The 24587-nt window shown below is 35.3% G+C and overlaps 1 protein-coding gene across 25 annotated transcripts in view; it reads right to left on the bottom strand.

The window, feature by feature from the left end:
- Nucleotides 1-24587, bottom strand: part of PARPBP (PARP1 binding protein) — a gene marked incomplete at both ends in the record, with an annotated part of 78920 nt that overhangs the window by 22536 nt on the left and 31797 nt on the right. For 16 of the 25 annotated variants that reach the window (XM_082665908.1, XM_082665919.1, XM_082665930.1 and 13 more), the window contains 2 exons: nt 13408-13562; nt 14869-15039. In XM_082665908.1, coding sequence (XP_082522034.1) covers nt 13408-13562; nt 14869-15039 — 326 coding nt within the window. The remainder of the gene's footprint in view (nt 1-13407; nt 13563-14868; nt 15040-24587) is intronic. The other 9 variants (XM_082665928.1, XM_082665914.1, XM_082665931.1 and 6 more) reach the window with 2 other exon arrangements.

Genomic DNA, 24587 nt, shown 5'->3' with positions numbered 1-24587 from the left:
TTATCACTAAATAGAGTTTTATTTCTTCCTTCTCAATTGTTACATCTCATATTCCTTTTTCTTGCCTTACAACACTGAATTGGACATCCAATATTATGCTGAAAAGAAATGAGAACAGGAACTCTTGTCTTGTTCTAAATCTTAAATAATGTGCTAAAACATTTTACCAAGTAGGCTTTCATAGAAACCCTATATCAAGTTAAAGCTCTCATTCTTAGCTCATTTTATGCTGAAAGGGTAGTAGCCCTACAGGTTGGGTATGTCCCAACAGACACCTCACCTTGGGCAGTCCCTGGGCTTTGTCCCCCTCCCTCAGACTTTAGTGACTATAAGAACAGACCCTCCAGATCACCAAATTCAGCAAGTTCTTTCAAAATAAAAGCTGGCTTCCCTTCTTGACTTCCCTCTCTGACTTTCTTCCTTCACCCAGTTTTTGGCCTATTTTCATTACATTCACCTACTCATCAATGCATTTAAGTACTTTATAAATATGTTGTCCAGCAGTATTAATTATTTTCAATGGAAGGGTCAATCAAGGGACCTAGCCTGCTATACATCTGTAATCAGAAGTCTGAACGGACTCTTAAGAATTATTTTATGTAAACAGGCACTCTTTTCCAATTGGCTTTTTCTTAATTTTCAATTAAAAACACAGAAAATAATTGGATGAAATGTAGCCAAAATGAAAACATAGTTAACACCATGTGCTTTTTCTGGGAAGTAATCTCTAATGGAAGAGTTTTGGAAAAGATTCAGAAGGATAATAAAATATGAAAGTGTCACAGTATCAGTTATAAGAACAAAAAAGAAAAAAAAAAGCTTTCAGTACTATTAAAGGTAAAAGTCACCTTTGCCCTCTTTTCCCATTCCTTCTACAAGAACAAATATTCTAAATTTTAAAGATGATATAATCCCCTGAATGAACTGTATTTAGGAAAAATTCATAAGATTTGTATTTCAGTTGCTTGCCAAGCTCAGCATTTTGACCCTTAGCAAAATACCACAAACACCAGTGCTATGACTAGTCTATTGCTATATGTTCACTATAAGAGCCAACATTAGCTCTTCAAATACCTGCTCAGCAACATAGCATAATTCAAATTCTTGCCTCTAGAGCCTAGAAACTCCTGAAGTTTTAATCCAAATGATGCCAGGACATTTGTCATAGGCACTGGGGATACAAAATGAATAAAAGATTTCTTTTTAAGAGGTAACGATTGATCAGTTGATACAATGAGATAACAAAGGTATAGAGGGGATTTAAGTGGGGAGGTAAGAGAAGAAGGAGGTCTTCAGGAAAGCATCCCAGAAGATATGACTACTCTGGATAAACATTAATAGAAGAATTTAGGTGAGAAAGAGGTTAACCGAAGTTCCTGACTGCTAAATGCAGCACATTAAAGCTCTGGGGCAGACACAGAAAAATGAAGCTAGTGAGGAAAAACACAATTAAATCCCCAAGACTGAATCAAAACACAGTGACTGAAAGAGAACAATAAGCAATAATACAAATAATGGGTAATATTTTAATGAATTATTGACTATCTTTACTATATAGAATGACTTGTCTTTTCCCTACCATCTTTAAGAATTTGATAACTATTTGCTAAATAAATTGTATCTTTAAAAATTAAATGTGATTAAAGGTACTACATGAAATGTATCAAAAATGATTCTGAAATATTTTAAAATGAGAAATGTAACACTAGGATTCTGGACTGGATAATTTCAGCTAGATTTAACATTCTATAAATGCATAATATTTAGTCGAATAAATATAATGCAGGTGTGTACTAAAAAGTTGTTATGTAATAAAATTGAAACACAGAATTTTAAACATTTGAACAACAGGGTGCTAACTAATTTATGTAACCTGAAACTCCTAATTTAAGATGTTTTTCAGGTGAAAGTACAGTATGTATTTTATGGTGGCACCTACTGGCAAAGTGTAGAAATGCAGCCATACTATAGCTAAGATGGTCTGATGAAAAGCAGGCAGCAGAGAGGTAAGTGTGATTTGGATTCCTCCCCTGTCTGTCTATTCCCCACCATTCCTTGGACTCAAAGATTATTGTGATTCCCTACCACCACCACCACCCTATTATAAGACAATTAGTACAAACTTACACTCAGCTACAAGGGTTAAATACATTTTTATCTCTGAGTTTTAAGGTTGAGGGATAGAGGCCAGGGTGAGATACAATCAGGAGGTAGAGAGTATAGAATTTGTACACCATACTGAGGTTTCTGGATTTTTATCCTGTACCTAATATGGAATCATTGAAGGGTTTTAATTATGGCGGTAACATCTGCTGTTTTGAAAAGACCACTGACAGCAGTGAGAACAACAGGATGGGGCAACTCAAGACTGGAGGCAGAATGAACAACTTGGAGATAAGTAAAAAAAGTCCAGGCAAGAAAGGATGAAAGTCTGAAAACAGACTTTCCATAAAAAATGGAAATAAGATAGTAGCTACAGGAATAGAGATAACGAATATCAAAAATGTTAAGTAAGAAGAATTGATGGATCTTAGTGAATGAAGGGACAGAGAAAGGGAGAATGGACTTGAGGACATGGAGAGGGGGAAGGGTAAGCTGGGACGAAGTGAGAGAGTGGCATGGACATATATACACTACCAAATGTAAAATAGATAGCTAGTAGGAAGCAGTCGCATAGCACAGGGAGATCAGTTCAGTGCTTTGTGACCACCTAGAGGGCTGGGATATGGAGGATGGGAGGGAGGTTCAAGAGGGAGGGGATATGAGGATATAGGTATGCATATGGCTGATTCATTTTGTTGTACAACAGAAACTAACACAGTACTGTGAAGCAATTATACTCCAATAAAGATGTACTAAAATAATAAAAACATATGTTTCAAATTTCTGCTTGGGCAGCTGGAGGCAGAAAGGCTTCATCAAGCTGGGTACTTTGGGAAGAGGTACCCATCAAGCAGGTACGCAGGGAAAGATGAAGATTTAGCTTGGGAGATGCTAAGTTTGAGTTTCATTTGACATAACAACCTATAGGTACATAAAGATATATTTTGGAAGCTCAGGAAAGAGTTTGGATTTCACTGAAATATGGATTTAGAATTTGCATATATGCAGTCAGAGAGCTAAGTAGAAAATAAGAAAACAAAATCTCAGAAGCTATGGGGAAAAGAGCTCTAAAAGAGAAAATGATCAAACTTCAGGACTCAAAGAGACCAGAGGCTATGCCAACTAGAAGATCATAAGAAGATCTTTCGCAAAACAGCTTCAGTAGAGTGGAAAAGTGAATAAGTGTGAGTCAGTTAAACACAGACAAGTAAATAAGTATTGAGTGCCTACTCTGTGCCAGAAACTCTTCTAGGGCTAGGGAATATTAGTGAAGAAAATCAATAAAGCCCTCATAGAGTTTACAGCCTCATGAGACATATTCAAGATATTTTAAATCATTAGAAATTGGGAAGTGGAATAAAAGACAGTATTTTTTCAAGAATTTGAGCTATAAAAGGAAGGAACTGACAAAAACAGAAGATGATTTGTTGTTTTTTCTTATAATCTTTATAGACTGTGGCTAAAGGACTAGTAGAAGTTGAAATTATGAGACAAAATGAATAACCAATGAAACATTGTCCCAATAGGTTACCCATACTATAGGAAATATCCTCCCTTCTCCCCATCTGAACTTCATTTCACCACCATTCTCCATGTCTGGTTAACTCCTTCAAGTTCATCCTTAAGTTCAACCGTTAGCAAACATCCAGGTAAACACTCCTGACACTCTTATCCCCGGCTCCCACAAACTAGGTCAATTGTCCTTTCCTCTGTACATCTTTCCATTATTACATAAATAGAATACATGTTTTAAGTTTTTGATAACTTTACTATTTATAACCATGAAATGCGTATATACTTAACATATGCAAAAATCACCGTACAAAAGAAAATAGAGATTTCTCAGATGGACTATTTAAACACCCACTTCTTTAGTATCGTCCCTAAAACACAGATTAATTGCTCATTATGACCAAACAGGATATTCAAAATAGATGGCTGCTAAACTGAAGAACTGAAGTGTACCCTAGGTGCCTCTAAAACGTACTTCTACCCTTTTGTACAAAAGTGTATGTATGGATGTACTTTTACCCTGTTAACTTACCCCAACTAGAAATTCCTCCAAAAAGGAATGTAATTATAACAAATTACATTGGATTGAATATATGCACTTATATCTGCTCCCTCCTAAAGTGCCACTAAAGTGACAAAAAGGAAAATGTTTTAAATCCATAAAGAAAAACAGAATGGGAGAGGAGACAATAGTCGAGAGCAGAGACATATCATGAAAGTACAGAAAGACGAAGAGCAGATGGAAAGGTGATAACTGACTACCCAGAACACAGAAAGCTACAACCTAAGTTAACTGCTAAAAGATACACCAATAAGAAGTAATCTCAGAAACTGAAGGCAATACTGAAGGCTATGGTGAAGGTGTCATTGCAAATAACAAAGCTGTTGACAGTCTATGTGAGGAACACTTAGACCCCTGAATATCCTTTCTTATTCTGAGCAATCAGGCTAGTGCACTTCTGTCACCTCAGCATGGAAAGCAGGATTACACTGAAGAAACTAAGCCAGAGAGGCTCCAGACCTATAGGTACCAATGACTGAAAACAGAGGGACTGAGCAAAAGTCTACATATTGAACTGGGTGGCTCAGCATCAACCTACCCTCCCTCAAATCCCAGAATATTGCTAGCCAGACTTACTGCTTTCAGAAAGAGACTAAAGGATGCCATTGTGGAAATTTTGGGATAAGTTCCAAAGAAAAGACCTGCAATTATTCACATTTGGAGAATTCCGAATAAAAGAGCCAAGTGGCTACTATGCTATAATGAAGTCCACTGTATAGAGCTGCTAATCACCCTTATAGGGTCTCATTCCTAAATATGAAACAACAGTCCAGAATCACCCTACATTTTAGGAACATGAAAGAGGGCAACAGAAGCAAAAAGAAAAACATTCAACTAGATAAAACAAAGACTATCCAGGAAGCAGATGAAAAATGATCATATAAATTAAATAACCTTGGAGAAATAAATGAAGCATAAGATCACATACAATCAAATGTGAGAATAATGATATATATCTCCCATTTACTTTTTCTCAGAAAGCTACTTGAGCAAAATAAGGGGTTTAACCAATTAAAAATAAAGTCATGGAATCCTGGAAACAAGGCAGAGGCAAAGAAAATTCACAAGGTGATGAAGCTTCATGGCTGACACTCTGAAACAGGCCTAGCAAGCAAAAGTATAGAGACTGAATGAAGAAGATAGATGACTCTCCAGAAGGAATGTCTTCAAGGGCAAAAATCAGAACTGATAGATGACCTAATAAAAAAGAAGAAATTGTATACTTTCATTGGCAAACTTGATAAATAATTGATAATAAATATATAAGAAGCAAAGCAAGAGAAAAAAGTAGATAATCATTGACTCCAGAAAAAACCAAAAATGTATACAAGAAAGGAAGTATAATAACAGTATATAATATAGCTTAGCTGTAGGTAATAATTACAGAGTTATAATAATGTAAACCCTAAAATATGATTTAACCTGATACTGTGGTATAACTATATTAGAAGGAGAGAAGAAGAGAAGTGTGTGTATGTGTCTGTGTGTGTGGTAGGAGGGGGAGAGGAAAAGAGGAGTATTGGGAGGTTGGTGAGTGGGTGGCAAATCCTCATCTTCCATGGTAGGAAGTTAATAAATAATGCCTAAAATTGAAACTCAAAATTAGCTGCATAGACCAACAAGGGCTTAATATCCAAGATACAGACAGCTCATATAACTCAGTATCAAAAAACAAATCAACTAATCAAAAATTGGGCAGAAGACCTGAATAGACATTTTTCCAGACAAGACATACAGATGGCTAACAGGCACATGAAAAGATGCTCAACATTGCTAATTATTAGAGAAATACAAATCAAAACCACAATAAGGTATCACCGCACACCTGTCAGAATGGCTATCATCAAAAAGTCTACAAATAACAAGTGTTGGAGAGGATGTGGAGATAAGGGAATCTCAAACACTGCTGCTGGGAATGTAAACTGGTACGGCCACCATGGAAGACAGTATGGAGGTTCCTTAAAACACTAAAAATAGAACTACCATATGATCTGGCAATTCTATACCTGGGTATATATCTGGAAAAAATGAAAACACTAATTCGGAAAGATATATGCACCCCAATATTCAGAGAAGCACTATTTACAACAGCCAAGACATGGAAGCAACCCTAGCGCTTAATCCAACAGGTAAGAATGAAATATTGCCATTTGTAACACTGTGGATAGACATAGAGAATATTATGCTTAGTGAAGTAAGTCAGACAGAGAAAGACAAATACTAAATGATATCAATCATATGTGGAATCTAAAAAAATAAAGACAAATACACATATATACAAAACAGAAACAGACTCACAGACATAGAAAACTAGTTTATGGTTACCAAAGGGGAGAGGGGGGAGGGATAAATTATGAGTACAGGATTAATAGATACAAACTACTATACATAAAATAGATAGGCAACAAGGATTTACTGTATAGCACAGGAAATTATACCCAATATCTTATAATAACCTATAATGGAGTATAAACTGCAAAAATACTGAAACACTATGCTGTATACCTGAAACTAACATGATATTGTAAATCAACTATAGTTCAATAAAAATTTTAAAAATAGCTGCATAAAAATTTCATTTAAATGAGGTAAATAGAGAAATAAACACACATAAAATTATTAAGTCAATTCCTCTGAGGATTTTATTACTGTAAGTCTATAGTACCATTTGACTTCAACAAAATATATCTATTTTGCTTTGCCAAAAATATAGTATTCTTTAAAATTAATTATATGCTATCTCAGAAGAAATGGCTGGCCAATATATTATTTAGAAATTCAGATGTCACTGATATTGACTATAAGTCATATTCAAACCCTCTTCCAAATTCACTTCGTTGTAATAGATATCCATATAAGAAGACAGAAGGAAACAATTCAGAATAAAATCCTGAAAAAAATTCTTCTTGGAATCTTAAAATGGAAACACGTTTCATAGAATAAAATATAGCGATTAAGAGAATGGGTCCCTGGGTCAGAAGTGAATTCAGATCCCAACTCTGCCTCTTAATAACAATGTGACTAAGGTAAGTTACACCAGTGCTTCAGTTTCTTCCTCTCTAAACTGAGTATTTATCTAGCAACTACAGTGTAAGGTTTTTTTTAATGATCAAATGATAATCCCCATAAAGAGTTCAGTGTAATGTCTGATACATAGTAAGTGTTCAATAAATACCAGCTATTTTTATTAGTACTATGCTATGGCATACCCATCAAACTGACAATGATCTCTCATGATTGCTAGCATATACAACCCATTTCTGCCCCCCACAAATTAATCTAAAATTAACTCACCATAAAATATACCAATATTATAAATAAGAGTCTATCTGATTAAAAACACCTCTTAATTCCAGTATCATTTAAAAACAAATCAAAAATTTATGTATAAGAAAATGACAGACACCAAACACAATGGGAACTACGAACCTACAGCCTGCAAAAAGGAGACTCCAAACACAGTAAGGTAAGGAAAATAAGAAGACAGAAAAACACACAGCAGATGAAGGAGCAAGATAAAAACCCACCAGACCTAACAAATGAAGAGGAAATAGGCAGTCTACCTGAAAAAGAATTCAGAATAATGATAGTAAAGATGATCCAAAATCTTGGAAATAGAATAGACAAAATGCAAGAAACATTTAACAAGGACCTAGAAAAACTAAAGATGAAACAAACAACGATGAACAACACAATAAATGAAATTAAAAATACTCTAGACGGGATCAATAGTAGAATAACTGAGGCAGAAGAACGGATAAGTGACCTGGAAGTTAAAATAGTGGAAATAACTACTGCAGAGCAGAATAAAGAAAAAAAGAATGAAAAGAACTGACGACAGTCTCAGAGACCTCTGGGACAACATTAAACGCACCAACATTCAAATTATAGGGGTTCCAGAAGAAGAAGAGAAAAAGAAAGGGACTGAGAAAATATTTGAAGAGACTAGAGTTGAAAACTTCCTTAATATGGGAAAGGAAATAGATAATCAAGTCCAGGAAGCACAGAGAGTCCCATACAGGATAAATCCAAAGAGAAATACGCCAAGACACATATTAATAAAACTGTCAAAAATTAAATACAAAGAAAACATATTAAAAGCAGTAGGGGAAAAACAACAAATAACACACAAGGGAATCCCCATAAGGTTAACAGCTGATCTTTCAGCAGAAACTCTACAAGCCAGAAGGGACTGGCAGGACATATTTAAAGTGATGAAGGAGAAAAACCTGCAACCAAGATTCCTCTACCCAGCAAGAATTTCATTCAGATTTGATGGAGAAATTAAAACCTTTACAGACAAGCAAAAGCTGAGAGAGTTCAGCACCACCAAACCAGCTTTACAACAAATGCTAAAGGACCTTCTCTAGGCAAGAAACACAAGAGAAGGAAAAGACCTACAATAATGAACCCAAAACAATTAAGAAAATGGGAATAGGAACATACATATCGGTAATTACCTTAAATGTAAATGGACTAAATGCTCCCACCAAAAGACACAGATTGGCTGAATGGATACAAAAACAAGACCCATATATTTGCTGTCTACAAGAGACCAATTCAGACCTAGGGACACATGCAGACTGAAAGGGGATGGAATCAGATATTTCATGCAAACGGAAACCAAAAGAAAGCTGCAGTAGCAATTCTCATATCAGACAAAATGGACTTTAAAATAAAGACTATTACAAGAGACATAGAAGGATACTACATAATAATCAAGGAATCAATCCAAGAAGAAGATATAACAATTGTAAATATTTATGCACCCAACATAGGAGCACCTCAATACATAAGGCAAATACTAACAGCCATAAAAGGGGAAATCGACAGTAACACATTCATAGCAGGGGACTTTAACACCCACTCTCACCAATGGACAGATCATCCAAAATGAAAATAAATAAGGAAACACCAGCTTTAAATGATACATTAAACAAGATGGACTTAAGTGATATTTATAGGATTCCATCCAAAAACAAGAGAATACACATTTTTCTCAAGTGCTCATGGAACATTCTCCAGGATAATCATATCTTGGGTCACAAATCAAGTCTTGGTAAATTTAAGAAAATTGAAATTGTATCAAGTATCTTTTCCAACCACAACGCTATGAGACTAGATATCAATTACAGGAAAAGATCTGTAAAAAATACAAACACATGGAGGATAAACAATACACTACTTAATAACGAAGTGATCACTGAAGAAATCAAAGAGGAAATAAAAAAATACCTAGAAACAAATGACAATGGAGACACGACGACCCAAAATCTCTGGGATGCAGCAAAAGCAATTCTAAGAGGGAAGTTTACAGCAATACAATACTACCTTAAGAAACAAGAAAATCTCGAATAAACAACCTAACCTTGCACCTAAAGCAATTAGAGAAAGAAGAACAAAAAAACCCCAAAGTTAGAAGAAGGAAAGAAATCATAAAAATCAGATCAGAAATAAATGAAAAAGAAATGAAGGAAACGATAGCAAAGATCAATAAAACTAAAAGCTGGTTCTTTGAGAAGATAAACAAAATTGATAAACCATTAGCCAGACTCATCAAGAAAAAAAGGGAGAAGACTCAAATCAATAGAATTAGAAATGAAAAAGAAGAAGTAACAACTGACACTGCAGAAATACAAAAGAAAATGAGAGATTACTACAAGCAACTCTATGCCAATAAAATGGACAACCTGGAAGAAATGGACAAATTCTTAGAAATGCACAACCTGCCAAGACTGAATCAGGAAGAAATAGAAAATATGAACAGACCAATCACAAGCACTGAAATTGAAACTGTGATTAAAAATCTTCCAATAAACAAAAGCCCAGGACCAGATGGCTTCACAGGCAAATTCTATCCAACATTTACAGAAGAGCTAACACCTATCCTTCTCAAACTCTTCCAAAATATAGCAGAGGGAGGAACACTCCCAAACTCATCCTACGAGGCCATCATCACCTTGATATCAAAACCAGACAAGGATGTCACAAAGAAAGAAAACTACAGGCCAATATCACTGATGAACATAGATGCAAAAATCCTCAACAAAATACTAGCAAACAGAATCCAACAGCACATTAAAAGGATCATACACCATGATCAAGTGGGGTTTACTCCAGGAATGCAAGGATTCTTCAATATACACAAATCAATCAATGTGATAAACCACATTAACAAATTGAAGGAGAAAAACCTTATGATCATCTCAATAGATGCAGAGAAAGCTTTTGACAAAATTCAACACCCATTTATGATAAAACCCTGCAGAAAGTAGGCATAGAGGGAACTTTTCTCAACATAATAAAGGCCATATATGACAAACCGACAGGCAACATCCTCAATGGTGAAAAACTGAAAGCATTTCCACTAAGATCAGGAACAAGACAAGGTTGCCCACTCTCCCCACTCTTATTCAACATAGTTTTGGAAGTTTTAGCCACAGCAATCAGAGAAGAAAAAGATATAAAAGGAATCCAAATCGGAAAAGAAGAAGTAAAGCTGTCACTGTTTGCAGATGACATGATACTATACATAGAGAATCCTAAAGATGCTACCAGAAAACTACTAGAGCTAATCAATGAATTTGGTAAAGTAGCAGGATACAAAATTAATGCACAGAAATCTCTGGCATTCCTATACACTAATGATGAAAAATCTGAAAGTGAAATCAAGAAAACACTCCCATTTACCACTGCAACAAAAAGAATAAACTATCTAGGAATAAACCTACCTATGGAGACAAAAGACCTGTATGTAGAAAATTATAAGATACTGATGAAAAAAATTAAACATGATACAAATAGATGGAGAGATAAACCACGTTCTTGGATTGGAAGAATCAACATTGTGAAAATGACTCTACTACCCAAAGCAATCTACAGATTCAATGCAATCCCTATCAAACTACCACTGGTATTTTTCACAGAACTAGAACAAAAATTCCACAATTTGTATGGAAACACAAAAGACCCCGAATATCCAAAGCAATCTTGAGAACGAAAAATGGAACTGGAGGAATCAGGCTCCCTGACTTCAGACTATACTACAAAGCTACAGTAATCAAGACAGTATGGTACTGGCACAAAAACAGAAAGACAGATCAATGGAACAGGATAGAAAGCCCAGAGATAAACCCATGCACATATATCACCTTATCTTTGATAAAGGAGGCAGGAATGTACAGTGGAGAAAGGACAGCCTCTTCAATAAGTGGTGCTGGGAAAACTGGACAGCTACATGTAAAAGTATGAGATTAGATCACTCCCTAACGCCATACACAAAAATAAGCTCAAAATGGATTAAAGACCTAAATGTAAGGCCAGAAACTATCAAACTCTTAGAGGAAAACATAGGTAGAACACTCTATGACATAAATCACAGCAAGATTCTTTTTGACCCACCTCCTAGAGAAATGGAATTAAAACAAAAATAAACAAAGGGGACCTAATGAAACTTCAAAGCTTTTGCACAGGAAAGGAAACCATAAACAAGACCAAAAGAAAACCCTCAGAATGGGAGAAAATATTTGCAAATGAAGCAACTGACAAAGGATTAATCTCCAAAATTTATAAGCAGCTCATGCAGCTCAATAACAAAAAAACAAACAACCCAATCCAAAAATGGGCAGAAGACCTAAATAGACATTTCTCCAAAGAAGATATACAGACTGTCAACAAACACATGAAAGAATGCTCAACATCATTAATCATTAGAGAAATGCAAATCAAAACTACAATGAGATATCATCTCACACCAGTCAGAATGGCCATCATCAAAAAATCTAGAAACAATAAATGCTGGAAAGGGTGTGGAAAAAAGGGAACCCTCTGGCACTGTTGGTGGGAATGTAAATTGATACAGCCACTGTGGAGAACAGTATGGAGGTTCCTTAAAAAACTACAAATAGAAATACCATATGATCCAGCAATCCCACTACTGGGCATATACCCTGAGAAAACCATAATTCAAAAAGAGTCGTGTACCAAATTGTTCACTGCAGCTCTATTTACAATCGTCCGGAGATGGAAACAACCTAAGTGCCCATCATCGGATGAATGGATAAAGAAGATGTGGCACATATATACAATGGAATATTACTCCGCCATAAAAAGAAACGAAATTGAGCTATTTGTAATGAGGTGGATAGACCTAGAGTCTGTCATACAGAGTGAAGTAAGTCAGAAAGAAAGACAAATACTGTATGCTAGCACATATATATGGAATCTAAGAAAAAAAAATGTCATGAAGAACCTAGGGGTAAGACAGGAATAAAGACAGAGACCTACTAGAGAATGGACTTGAGGATACAGGGAGGGGGAAGGGTAAGCTGTGACAAAGCGAGAGAGGCATGGACATATATACACTACCAAATGTAATGTAGATAGCTAGTGGGAAGCAGCCGCATAGCACAGGGAGATCAGCTTGGTGCTTTGTGACTGCCTGGAGGGGTGGGATAGGGAGGGTCGGAGGGAGGGAGATGCAAGAGGGAAGAGATATGGGAACATATGTGTATGTATAACTGATTCACTTTGTTATAAAGCAGAAACTAACACACCATTGTAAAGCAATTATACTCCAATAAAGATGTAAAAAAAAAAAAGAAAATGAAAAACACCTAGCAGAAAACGGAATATAAAATTCATCATATTTTATCAATTTCCTGACTCATTCTTGGTACGAGTTTCCTTTATTGCTAAATAAAAAGTTTAAAGAAATTATCTATTCAGTCATTTGCAATCCTCAAAAATTTATTTCTTCCAGAAAAAAAATGAATGGTAAGCCCTCTTCTCTAGTCAAATTTAATTTGAACATGGCATTTGAGTTTGGCAAAAATTTTAGAATGACAAATAAGCAGAAATTTAGGGGGAAAGGTCATGTGATTATAATTTATTAATCTAGATATTTTATTAATTGAAGTATAGTTGATTAACAATGTCATGTTAATTTCTGGTGTACAGTAAAAGCGATTCTTTCCTATTATAGTTTATCACAGGATATTGAATATAGTTCCCTGTGCTATATAGTAGGACATTGTTGTTTACCTACTGTATATATAGTAGTTTGTATCTGCTAATCCCAAACTCCTAATTTATCCCTCCCTCATATAGATATTTTGTTTCTTCTTCCTAGCTTAGTCTGATGCTTGGTCATTTCAATAGCTCTTAATTTTTAATCTACCTCTGATTCTGTGAAGTTTTAAAGACAGACTAATAACACCCATTTGTCATACCTTGGATTTGGTATTTCTCCAAGAATTTCATCTAATTTGTCAATGAAATTAATAAAATTAGACAATCCTTTTATATGTGTCCTTAAAGGATCAGATGGTGATGGTGCATATCCTTTCCCTCCAAGCTCTATTGTTCTAATAAATGATGTAGCCACCTATGAATTAAAACAAATAATTTGGTTATGTTTAATGATTTAGTAAGTTAAAACTACACCTTATTTTATGAAGCTAGGCACATTTACATATTTCTAGGTACACAGGTAAAGAGAATCACTTTTTATAACTCATGCCACATTTTCATTCAGAAGCAAATAATCAAAGAAACAACTGTTATGTAGAATTCATGCCAGCAAGGGTGATGGCAACACAGGTGGAGACTGAGACTGAGGAGCCAAGTTAGAGACAAATTAAGGGCGTAAGAATATGTTCATAAGAGTATATCATTGTTGGGAATTCCCTGGTGGTCCAGTAGTCAGGACTCTGCACTTCCACTGCAGGGGGCTCCGGTTCGATCCCTGGTCGGGGTACTACGATCCCGCAAGCTGCACAGCATGGCCATAAAAAAAGAGTATATCACTGTCTATAAAGAATTAGACAGTGGTATTCTATAAAAAATAAATATATTCTTAAATAGACTGACTACTGGCTACTGGAATTGTTATATGGAACAAAGGGATTTTTCTGTGTCAATTGTGTTGATTTAAAAGTTGAACAATTAATTCAACTCTTCCAAGCCTTAGCTTCTTTATTTGTAAAATAAAGGTTTAGACTAGATAATCACTAAGCCCCATCTAGCTTGCACATTTTTGGATCATTTGATCATGTGTAGTTCAAAAGGTCTTGCCTTTACAATGATAAAAATACATATATATAATATGATGGCTATACATTAGGCCATCTCCATCAAAGGCAAAATGTTCTAAAGCTGTATTTTCCAAAGCATATCCTAAGAAAGGAAAAATCTATGAAATTTAAATAATCTGGGGAAAGTTCCATGGTTAAATAACTTAGGAAATGACAGGTTAAATAACAAGGTTAACTTAAGCAGGTTTCTTTATGGTAGGACTTCTTGGAAGAAGTATACATGCATTACATATATCCAGTAAGAGTATACACGATTTCCAACTTTTTGCCCTTGGAAACATTTATTCAAAGAGCATTGAACAGGCACTTTTGCCTCTGGAAATAATTTATTCAAGGAGAATCTAACAGGGTTAGCACTCCGCAGAACACATGTAGGGAAACACAGCTTTAGAGAAATTCTCCCTTATGAACTATATATATAGTAAAATATACAGTAAAAAACAAAACTACCATGGATTTTCAAATACATGACATAGAACACATATTCACAATTTAAAAGTTGCTCTGTCATAGTTAAAAGAATCCTATATTAAGGTACATGGATCCACTGTTCAGAGAGTCTTTAAAATAAATATTGAAAAGGTAACATGTCCATACCAAAAAGATAGACATCTGTTTCTCTCGAGCAGCATGTTTCAAATCAGTGAAGGCTTCTCTTCCAAGTCCTCTATCAGGAATATTGAGAATATGCGCCAGAGCCAAGTCGTTCTTTGAATTCACCAGCAGGTTTAAATATGAGTAGATAATTTTCTTTGCTAGTAACTGTATCTGTACAATAAAATATTTTCTTTATTGAAGATTTCTAAATTCATAAATAATCTTTTTATTTATTTATTTTTTATTGAAGTATAAGTGATTTACAATGCTGTGCCAATCTCTGCTGTGCAGCAAAGTGACTCAGTTATACACACATAAACATTCTTTCATATTCTTTTCCATTATGGTTTATCACAGGATATTGAATATAGTTCCCCATGCTATACAGTAGGACCTTGTTGTTTATCGATTCTAAATGTAATAGTTTGCATCTACCAACCCCAAACTCCCAGTCCATCCCTCTCCCCCCCCAACCCTTGGCAACCACAAGTCTGTTCTCTATATCTATGAGTCGGTTTTTGTTTTGTAGATAAACTTATTTGTGCCATATTTTAGATTTCACATATAAGTGATATAATATGGTATTTATCTTTCTCTTTCTGACTTACTTCACTTAGTATGATAATCTCTAGTTGCATCCATGTTGCTGCAAATGGCATTATTTCATTATTTTTTATGGTTGAGTAGTATTCTATCGTATACATATACCACATCTTTATCCATTCACCTGTCAATGGACATTTAGGTTGTTTCCATATTTTGGCTATTGTGAACAGTGCTTCTATGAATATAGGGGCGCATGTATCTTTCTGAACTATAGTTTTGACCAGGTATATTCCCAGGAGTGGGATTGCTGGATCATATGGTAACTCTATTTTCAGCTTTCTGAGGAGCCTCCATACTGTTTTCCATAGGGGCTGTACCAACTTACATTCCCACCAACAGTGTTGTAGGGTTCCCTTTTCTCCACACCCTCTCCAGCATTTGTTATTTGTAGACTTTTTAATGATGCCCATTCTAAACAGTGTGAGGTGGTACCTCATTGGAGTTGCTTTCTTTTTAACATCTTTATTGGAGTATAATTGCTTTACAATGGTGTGTTAGTTTCTGCTTTATAACAAGGTGAATCAGCTATACATATATCCCCATATCTCTTCTCTCTTGCATCTTCCTCCCTCCCACCCTCCTCATCCCACCCCTCTAGATGGTCACAAAGCACAGACCTGATCTCCCTGTGCTATGCAGCTGCTTCCCACTAGCTATCGATTTTACATTTGGTAGTATATATAAGTCCATGCCACTCTCTCACTTCGTCCCAGCTTACCCTTCCCCCTCCCCATGTCTTCAAGTCCATTCTCTGGTAGGTCTGCGTCTTTATTCCTGTCCTGCCCCTAGGTTCTTCAGAACGTTTTTTTTTTTTAGATTCCATATATATGTGTTAGCATATGGTATTTGTTTTTCTCTTTCTGACTTACTTCACTCTGTATGACAGACTCTAGGTCCATCCACCTCACTACAAATAACTCAATTTCGTTTCTTTTTATGGCTGAGTGATATTCCATTGTATATGTGTGTCACTTCTTCTTTATCCATTCATCTGTCGATGGACACTTAGGTTGCTTCCATGTCCTGGCTATTGTAAATAGAGCTGCAATGAACACTGTGGTACACGACTCTTTTTGAATTATGGTTTTCTCAGGGTATATGCCCAGTAGTGGGATTGCTGGGTCATATGGTAGTTCTGTTTTTAGTTTTTTAAGGAACCTCCATACTGTTCTCCATAGTGGCTGTATCAATTTACATTCCCACCAACAGTGCCAGAGGGCCTTTTTTCCACACTCTCTCCAGCATTTATTGTTTGTAGATTTTTTGATGATGGCCATTCTGACTGGTATGAGTTCATACCTCATTGTAGTTTTGATTTGCGTTTCTCTAATAATTTAGTGATGTTGGGCATCTTTTCAAGTAACTACTGGCCATCTGTAGATCTTCTTTGGAGAAATGTCTAGTAAGCTCTTCTGCCCATTTTTCGATTGGGTTGTTTATTTTTTTGTTGTTGAGTTGTATGAGCTGTTTATATATTTTGGAGATTAAGCCCTTGCCTGTCGTATCATTTGCAAATATTTTCTCCCATTCCAACAATCTTTTTTTAATACACAGCAAAAATACTTATGATCATTCAATGACAGTATCTCACTCAGCTCTTTGGGAAAAGAGAATTGCCATATAAACCAAAAGTTTGGGTTGAACAATGAACATATCTTGGCTCGTGAAACCAACTTGCCATCAATGAGAATCTATAAGTAAATAACAGCTATCACAATTGTTGGAAAATGTCTCTTAGAAAATGATATAAAAGATACAGCTGCATTTCTGATGAGACCTGATCTCATTTCCCTACATACATTTGCCACTAAATAATCACTAACAATGAAGCTCCCTGAAGCGTAGGGAATGGGCCAACTGCCACTATTTGGTCCCATACCCATGTCTCTTTACAGGGCAAGATATAAGGGCTGAAGTTAAATTGTTAAATTTCTGAAGAATTACTAGATCCTGACTTTCACAATACCAAATAACCAACTAAGAATTAAAATAAAGAGATTCAACCAAACGTTAGCAAATAATAGCAAGTAGTTGACGTTGACATTAACTGGCCTAAAACAGAGCTATAGACTGTTCAAACACAAGATAAGTAACATTTGTGAGAACTTGATAGGGGCAACAGTTCTTTCATATATACGGCACTTGTCCTTCACAGTCAAGTGATAAACCAGGGTATTCAATGATCTTTTTCTTAAAATTAGCTAACTATAGCTTTTCAAAGCCTTGCAACTTCTAGTATTACAGAAGTGATACTGTGAACTCCCACAGGTAACCACTACAAAATATTAGGTAAAATTTTTAAAACATAACTATGTAAAGACACTGGAAAGCATCCAAAACGCAGACACAAGCTGGAGGAGAATTTAATGTTAGAAGAACTGCAACAAGGAAGGTAAGAATTGCAAGTTTGTGCTTATTCAAGTCCCTACAACTTCCAGTAAAGGAGGGGATGCAACTTATCATGAGAACCCCTTAAATAACAAACATTAAATAGTAAATAAAAAATTTTAAATAGTATTTAAAGACACTGGTAAGTGTCCAAAAAATAGAGGCTGGAGGAACATTTAGTTTTAAAAGAACTGCAATAAGAAGGGTATGAATTAAGTTTGTGGTTTACTGGCCCAAGTTTCATGACTATAGAAGTGACTAAAGGTGCCAGAGATTAGAATTCAGAGCTGGGAAAACAGCTAGAAATTTAAAGGAGGAATTCCTAGAAACAATTGAGAGCATAAATATCCAAAACCCCTAGCTGACAGCAAAACTATGCAAGCATGGGGAAGATTCCAGGGGGTCCATCAAAAACACAGACAGAAAACAGAAAGAAATATATTAGAAAGATTGAGCTATAAAGAACCGGAGCTATGCGTCTGAAGGTTTGCTAAATTGAGTGCACTCTACAACTGTGTATAGCTTAAGTGGCAGAAAACTGAAGCTGAACAGGCTTGAAATGTTAAGTATACAAAGCCAAAACCTGTCAGAACAACTGGAAAATTCATGAAAATCCCTAGGAAAAAGGAATCCACAGAAATAAGCTCCATATCTCCCCCAAATGCTTGGCTGACTGCCAAATTTGGCAGGCAGAGGGAAGGCTTACAAAAGCCAAGCTAAAAAAATCAGCAAAGGGAAACTATAAGAACAGATATCCAATGCATACCACCAAGGAAACAAACTATGAAGTTGGAATCTAGGCAAGTTACCTGCCTACTAGAAATAAAAACCAATGTTCCTCAGAAGAACATGAGAAAAAACTGGAGTTGCTATAAAATATTACCTGAAATGTCTGGGTTTCATCCAAAAATTACTAGACAGCCAAAGAAAAGGGACTGTAACCCCTTCTTAGGATAAAAAGCAGTCAATAGAAAATGTCACCAAGTGGACCTACATGTTAGATTTATCAGACAGACTATCAAAGCATCTGCTCTAAATATAGTCAAAGAACTAAACTAAAATGTGTTCAATGAATTAAAGGAAACTATGTTATCAGTGACTTAATAGAGGAATGAGAACTGAAAAGTGGACACTATAAAGAGAAAATTCTAGAGATAAAAAGTACAATAACTGAAACAAAATTTGCTTGGTGTGCTCAACAACAACTTGAAGAAAGTGAAAGAAACTATCAATGCACATATAGATATAGAAATAGAAATTACCAAATCTGAAAAACAAAAGAGAAAAAAAGAAGGAACCAAAGAGATCTGCAGGTCAAATTAAACAAGTCCGACATATATGTAATTGAAATCCCTGCAGAGGAGTGAAAAAAACAGAAAAAATATTTGCTGAAATTATGGCAAAAAGTATCCCAAATTTGGTGGAAAACATCAATTTATAGATCCAAGAGTTACTCAAGTAGGAAAACACAAAGAAAAGCACTCCTTTACACTTAAACTCTGACATCCAAAGATAAAAAATCTTAAGAGCAGCCAGAGCAAAATGACACATTACATACACAGGAACAATAGTAAGGTTAATAGAACATCAAAAATTAAGTATGTAAGCCAAAAGAAAATGAAACAACATATTATATGTCCTGAAAAATGATCTTAAAAATTACTTTACAATTACAATAGTCAAGATAGCACAGTATTGATTTCCTTCCCATGGAAGAAACTTGGAACCCAGGTGATATTCAGTCTTAATTTTCTTATTTCCTTTGAGGCACTAGGGGTGCTTCCCTCTTATTTTCTAATATTGGGTTGGCCAGAAAGTTTGTTCATGTTTTTCTGTACCATCTTACGGACAAACTCGAACGAACTTTTTGGCCAACCCAATAGATACATTAAACAACAGAAAAACATGTTTTTATGAACAAAGACTTCTCACAGGAGTATCCATTTTCTTGAAAACAGCACACAAATCTTGCTGTAAACTGCCAATGTTACAATTTAATTCTACCTTTCTTCTGTGAAAGAAGGAAAAAATGTTGCTTATATAATGAGTGTCAGGAAGTTTTCAGGCCCATAAAGAGAAACTTAACCTGTCTCCTTATAAACAGTAATATATAGCATTCTAATATAAAAATATTACAATTTAGTCATTCCCCTAATGAGGGTCATTTAGATTCCTCCAAATTTTATTATAAGCATTGCTGCATGTATATTCTGATACTGATCTCCCTGTATATATGTTGAGTGTTTTTATAGTACTGCTGGGATTATAGAGAATGTACTTTTTTATTATTTTAATACATACTGCCAAGTGTCCTTCACTTGTACCTATTTATACCCCCACCAACAGTGAAGGAGAGTTCCCATTTTCCTATATCCTGGCCACTACTTAATGTTATAAAACTTTTAAAGTTTTACCTATTTCCTCTGATTACCTGGTAGACTAGGAATCTTTTTAAAAATGTGTTGGCCATCTTTATTTCTTTTCCTGTTAACTGACTGCATGGCTTTCTATTGTGTAATTTGTTTGCTTTTTTCATATTCATAGTAGTTCTTTTTATATTCTAGATTTTAACCCTCATATATTATGCACTGGCAAAGATCTCCTCTCAGTTTGTTTCTTATATTTTACCACTGTTAATAGAATAGGTCAAGAAATTTTTACATTTTGTAATGATCAAATTCATTAATCTCTTCCCTAATTTTTTTTGCTTTCTGGGTCTTAAGAATCCTTCTCAACCTTGAGATTATAAACGTTTCCTTTTAATAAGTGAATATAAATTGTAAAAACAAAACGAAAAAAAGCATAGTATTTACAAAAGGACAGACACTCAGATCAATGAAACAGAATAGAGTCCAGAAAGAGAACACAGATATTGCCATTTGATTTTTGATACAGGTGCAATAGAAGCAATAAAGAAAGGACAGTCTTTACAATAATTGGTGTGGGAGCAACTGGTCATCCATATGCAAAACAAATGAACTTCACCTAAACCTCACACCTTTTATAAAAATTAACTCAAAGTAGATCACAGACCTAAATGTACAGTACAAAATTATAAAACTTTCAGAAGAAAACATAGGAGAATATCTTCATGACTTGGAATTAGGAAAACTTATTAGATATGACAGCAAAAGTACAAAACATAATAGAAAAAAAAATGATAAATTGGATTTCATCAAAATTATATTCCTTGCATGAAATTCTCTCCTTATTCTCACACTCTCAACTACTTTCACCCTGCTCTGGAATCCTGCTTGTTTTTAATTCTTAGATGTTGCTCCCAGAATGTTCACTTGAAATCCTCTCCTTGCCTATTACACTGGGAAAATAGACTCACAAATGCTAAACTCAACTTATGCTCAAAACTCATGAAATTCATAAGTCTATCAGTGACTGACACCTTAGCTAAAGACCCAATAATTTATCATCTGTAAACTCTAAGAAAATATTTTCCTTATTAAAATTAAGATTTCTTAATATTCTGTCTAATCACATTAAATTAAGAAGCACAAAACAGAGTTAAAAGGTAGAAATAAAACTTACAAATAAATAGGAAGTCTCTCAGACAGTTATAAAGGAAGTTTCAAGTTCATACACATCTTAAAAGCACTTCTAAAGATAACATGCTTTGGGATTATTTAACTTTCATGTAAAAAACAATTCTTAAAACATGTAAGGCAGTCAGGGTCAATTTAAAAAACCTCAATGGACAGGAAAAGGTTACCTTAAACATGGACTCCAAATAAAATCTAAGCAAAATTCATTAAAACAAAAAGTTTGATATGAATTCTATGAAACTATTTTTCTTAAATATTAAAGATACTAAATGTTACATTTGAAGAGAGGCTCCCTGATTTTCCAGTATAAAGAAGCAATTCACATATTCTCTTTCTTCTCAATCTGTTATAACTATGCATATGAACCAATTATAATTCTCTACATAAATATTAATACTTTCTGATACTTTGTCTATTTTATTAATCTTTCTACTATTTTATGAGTGCCCTGAGAGCAAATGATGCATCCTTAAGCCCTAAAAGAATGACTGGCATAAGAGCAGGTAATCAATCCATTCTTATTAATAAGTTCTCAATCAGCATTTGTTCAATGATAAACGAAAGAAAAATTCATACATGTATTTGCCCCTTTTAGATATTTCAAAATTGAAACTATTGATAAAAACTTATCGGGAAGTTGGGATCAAATAAGTGCTCATATATTTTTATTACATTGCCTTAAAAAGAAAAGTACTAAGATACAACTAAATTAAAATCATCTTTAAGATCTGTACTAAAATGATCAAGGGATCAATCCAAGAAGAAGATATAACATTTGTAAATATTTATGCACCAACCGTACAAGGACTTCAATACATAAGGCAAATGCTAACAGCCATAAAAGGGGAAATCGACAGTAACACAATAATACTGCGGGACTATAACACCCCACTTTCACCAATGGACAGATCATTCAAAATGAAAATGAATAAGAAAACACAAGCTTTAATGATACACTAAACAAGATGGACTTAATTGATATTTATAGGATATTCCATCCAAAAAGAACAGAAAACACTTTCTTTTCAAGTGCTCATGGAACATTCTCAGGATAAAATATATCGTGCGTCACAAATCAAGCCTTGGTAAATTTAAGAAAATTGAAATCGTATCAAGTATGTTTTCCGACCACAACACTAAAAGACTACATATCAATTAAGGAAAAAAACGTAAAAAATACAAACACATGGAGGCTAAACAATACACTACTAAATAACGAAGAGATCACTGAAGAAAACAAAGAGGAAATCAAAAAATAGCTAGAAACAAATGCCAATGAAAACATGATAACCTAAAACCTATGGGATGCAGCAAAAGCAGTGCTAAGAGGGAAGGTTATAGCAACACATCCTACCTCAAGAAACAAGAAAAATTTCAAATAAACAACCTAATCCTACACCTAAAGAAATTAAGAGAAAGAAGAAAAACAAACCCAAAGTTAGCAGAGGGAAAAAAATCAAAAAGATCAGATAAGGGCTTCCCTGGTGGTGCAGTGGATGAGAATCTGCCTGCCAATGCAGGGTACACGGGTTTGAGCCCTGGTCTCGAAAGCTCGCACATGCCACAGAGCAACTAGGCCCGTGAGCCACAATTACTGAGCCTGCGTGTCTGGAACCTGTGCTCCGCAACGAGAGGCCGCGATAGTGAGAGGCCTGCACACCGCGATGAAGAGTGGCCCCCGCTTGCCGCAAATAGAGAAAGCCCTCACACAGAAACGAAGACCCAACACAGCCAAAAATAAACGAATGAATAAATTTTAAAAAAACAAAAAAAAGTGGCTTCCCTGGTGGCACAGTGTCCGCCTTCCGATGCAGCAGACAAGGGTTCGTGCCCCGGTCCGGGAAGATCCCACATGCCACAGAGTGTATAGGCCTGTGAGCCATGGCCGCTGAGCCTGCACGTCCGGAGCCTGTACTCTTCAACAGGACAGGCCATAACACTGAGAGGCCCGCATACCGCAAAAAAAAAAAAAAAAAGATCAGATGAGAAATAAATGAAAAAGAGAAGAACTACAATCCTGCAGCCTGTGGAACACAAAACACATTCAAAGAAAGATAGACAAGATGAAAAGGCAGAGGGCTATCTACCAGATGAAGGAACAAGATAAAACCCCAGAAAACTAACTAAATGAAGTGGAGATTGGCAACCTTCCAGAAAAAGAATTCAGAATGATGATAGTAAAGATGATCCAGGACCTTGGAAAAAGAATAGAAGCAAAGATCGAGAAGATGCAAGAAATGTTTAACAAAGACCTACAAGAATTAAAGAACAAATTAACAGAGATGAACAATACAGTAACTGACATGAAAAATACACTCAAAGGAATCAACAGCAGAATAACTGAGGCAGAAAAACGGATAAGGGACCTGGAAGACAGAATGGTGGAATTCACTGCTGTGGAACAGAATAAAGAAAAAAGAATGATGAAACGAAATGAAGACAGCTTAAGAGACCTCAGGGACAACACTAAACACAACAACATTTGCATTATAGGGGTCCCAAAAGGAGAAGAGAGAGAGAAAGAATCCGAGAAAATATTTGAAGAGATTATAGTCAAAAAATTCCCTAACATGAGAAAGAAAGTAGCCACCCAAAACCAGGAAGCGCAGAGTCCAATACAGGATAAACCCAAGAAGAAATATGCCAAGACACATAGTAATCAAATTGGCAAAACTTAAAGACAAAGAAAAATTATTGACAGCAGCAAGAGAAAAACATCAAATAACATACAAGGGAACTACCATAAGGTTAACAGCTGATTTCTCAGCAGAAACTCTACAAGCCAGAAGGGAGTGGCATGATATACTTAAAGTGATGAAAGGGAAAAACCTACAACCAAGATTACTCTACCCAGCAAAGATCTCGTTCAGATTCGATGGAGAAATCAAAAGCTTTACAGACAACCAAAAGCTCAGAGAATTCAGCACCACCAAACCAGCTCTACAACAAATGCTAAAGGAACTTCTTTAAGTGGGAAACACAAGAGAAGAAAAGGACCTACAAAACAAACCCAAAACAAAAAGACAATGGTCATAGGAACATACATATCGAAAATTATCTTAAACGTGAATGGATTAAGTGCTCCAACCAAAAGACACAGGCTTGCTGAATGGATACAAAAACAAGACACATACACATGCTGTCTATAAGAGACCCACTTCAGACCTA

This window comes from Grampus griseus, assembly GCF_964374135.1.
Source record: "Grampus griseus genome assembly, chromosome: 11".
NCBI classification, from domain to species: domain Eukaryota; kingdom Metazoa; phylum Chordata; class Mammalia; order Artiodactyla; family Delphinidae; genus Grampus; species Grampus griseus.
Note: the sequence above shows the minus strand (reverse complement) of the source record. Positions and strands in the feature narration are given on the sequence as shown.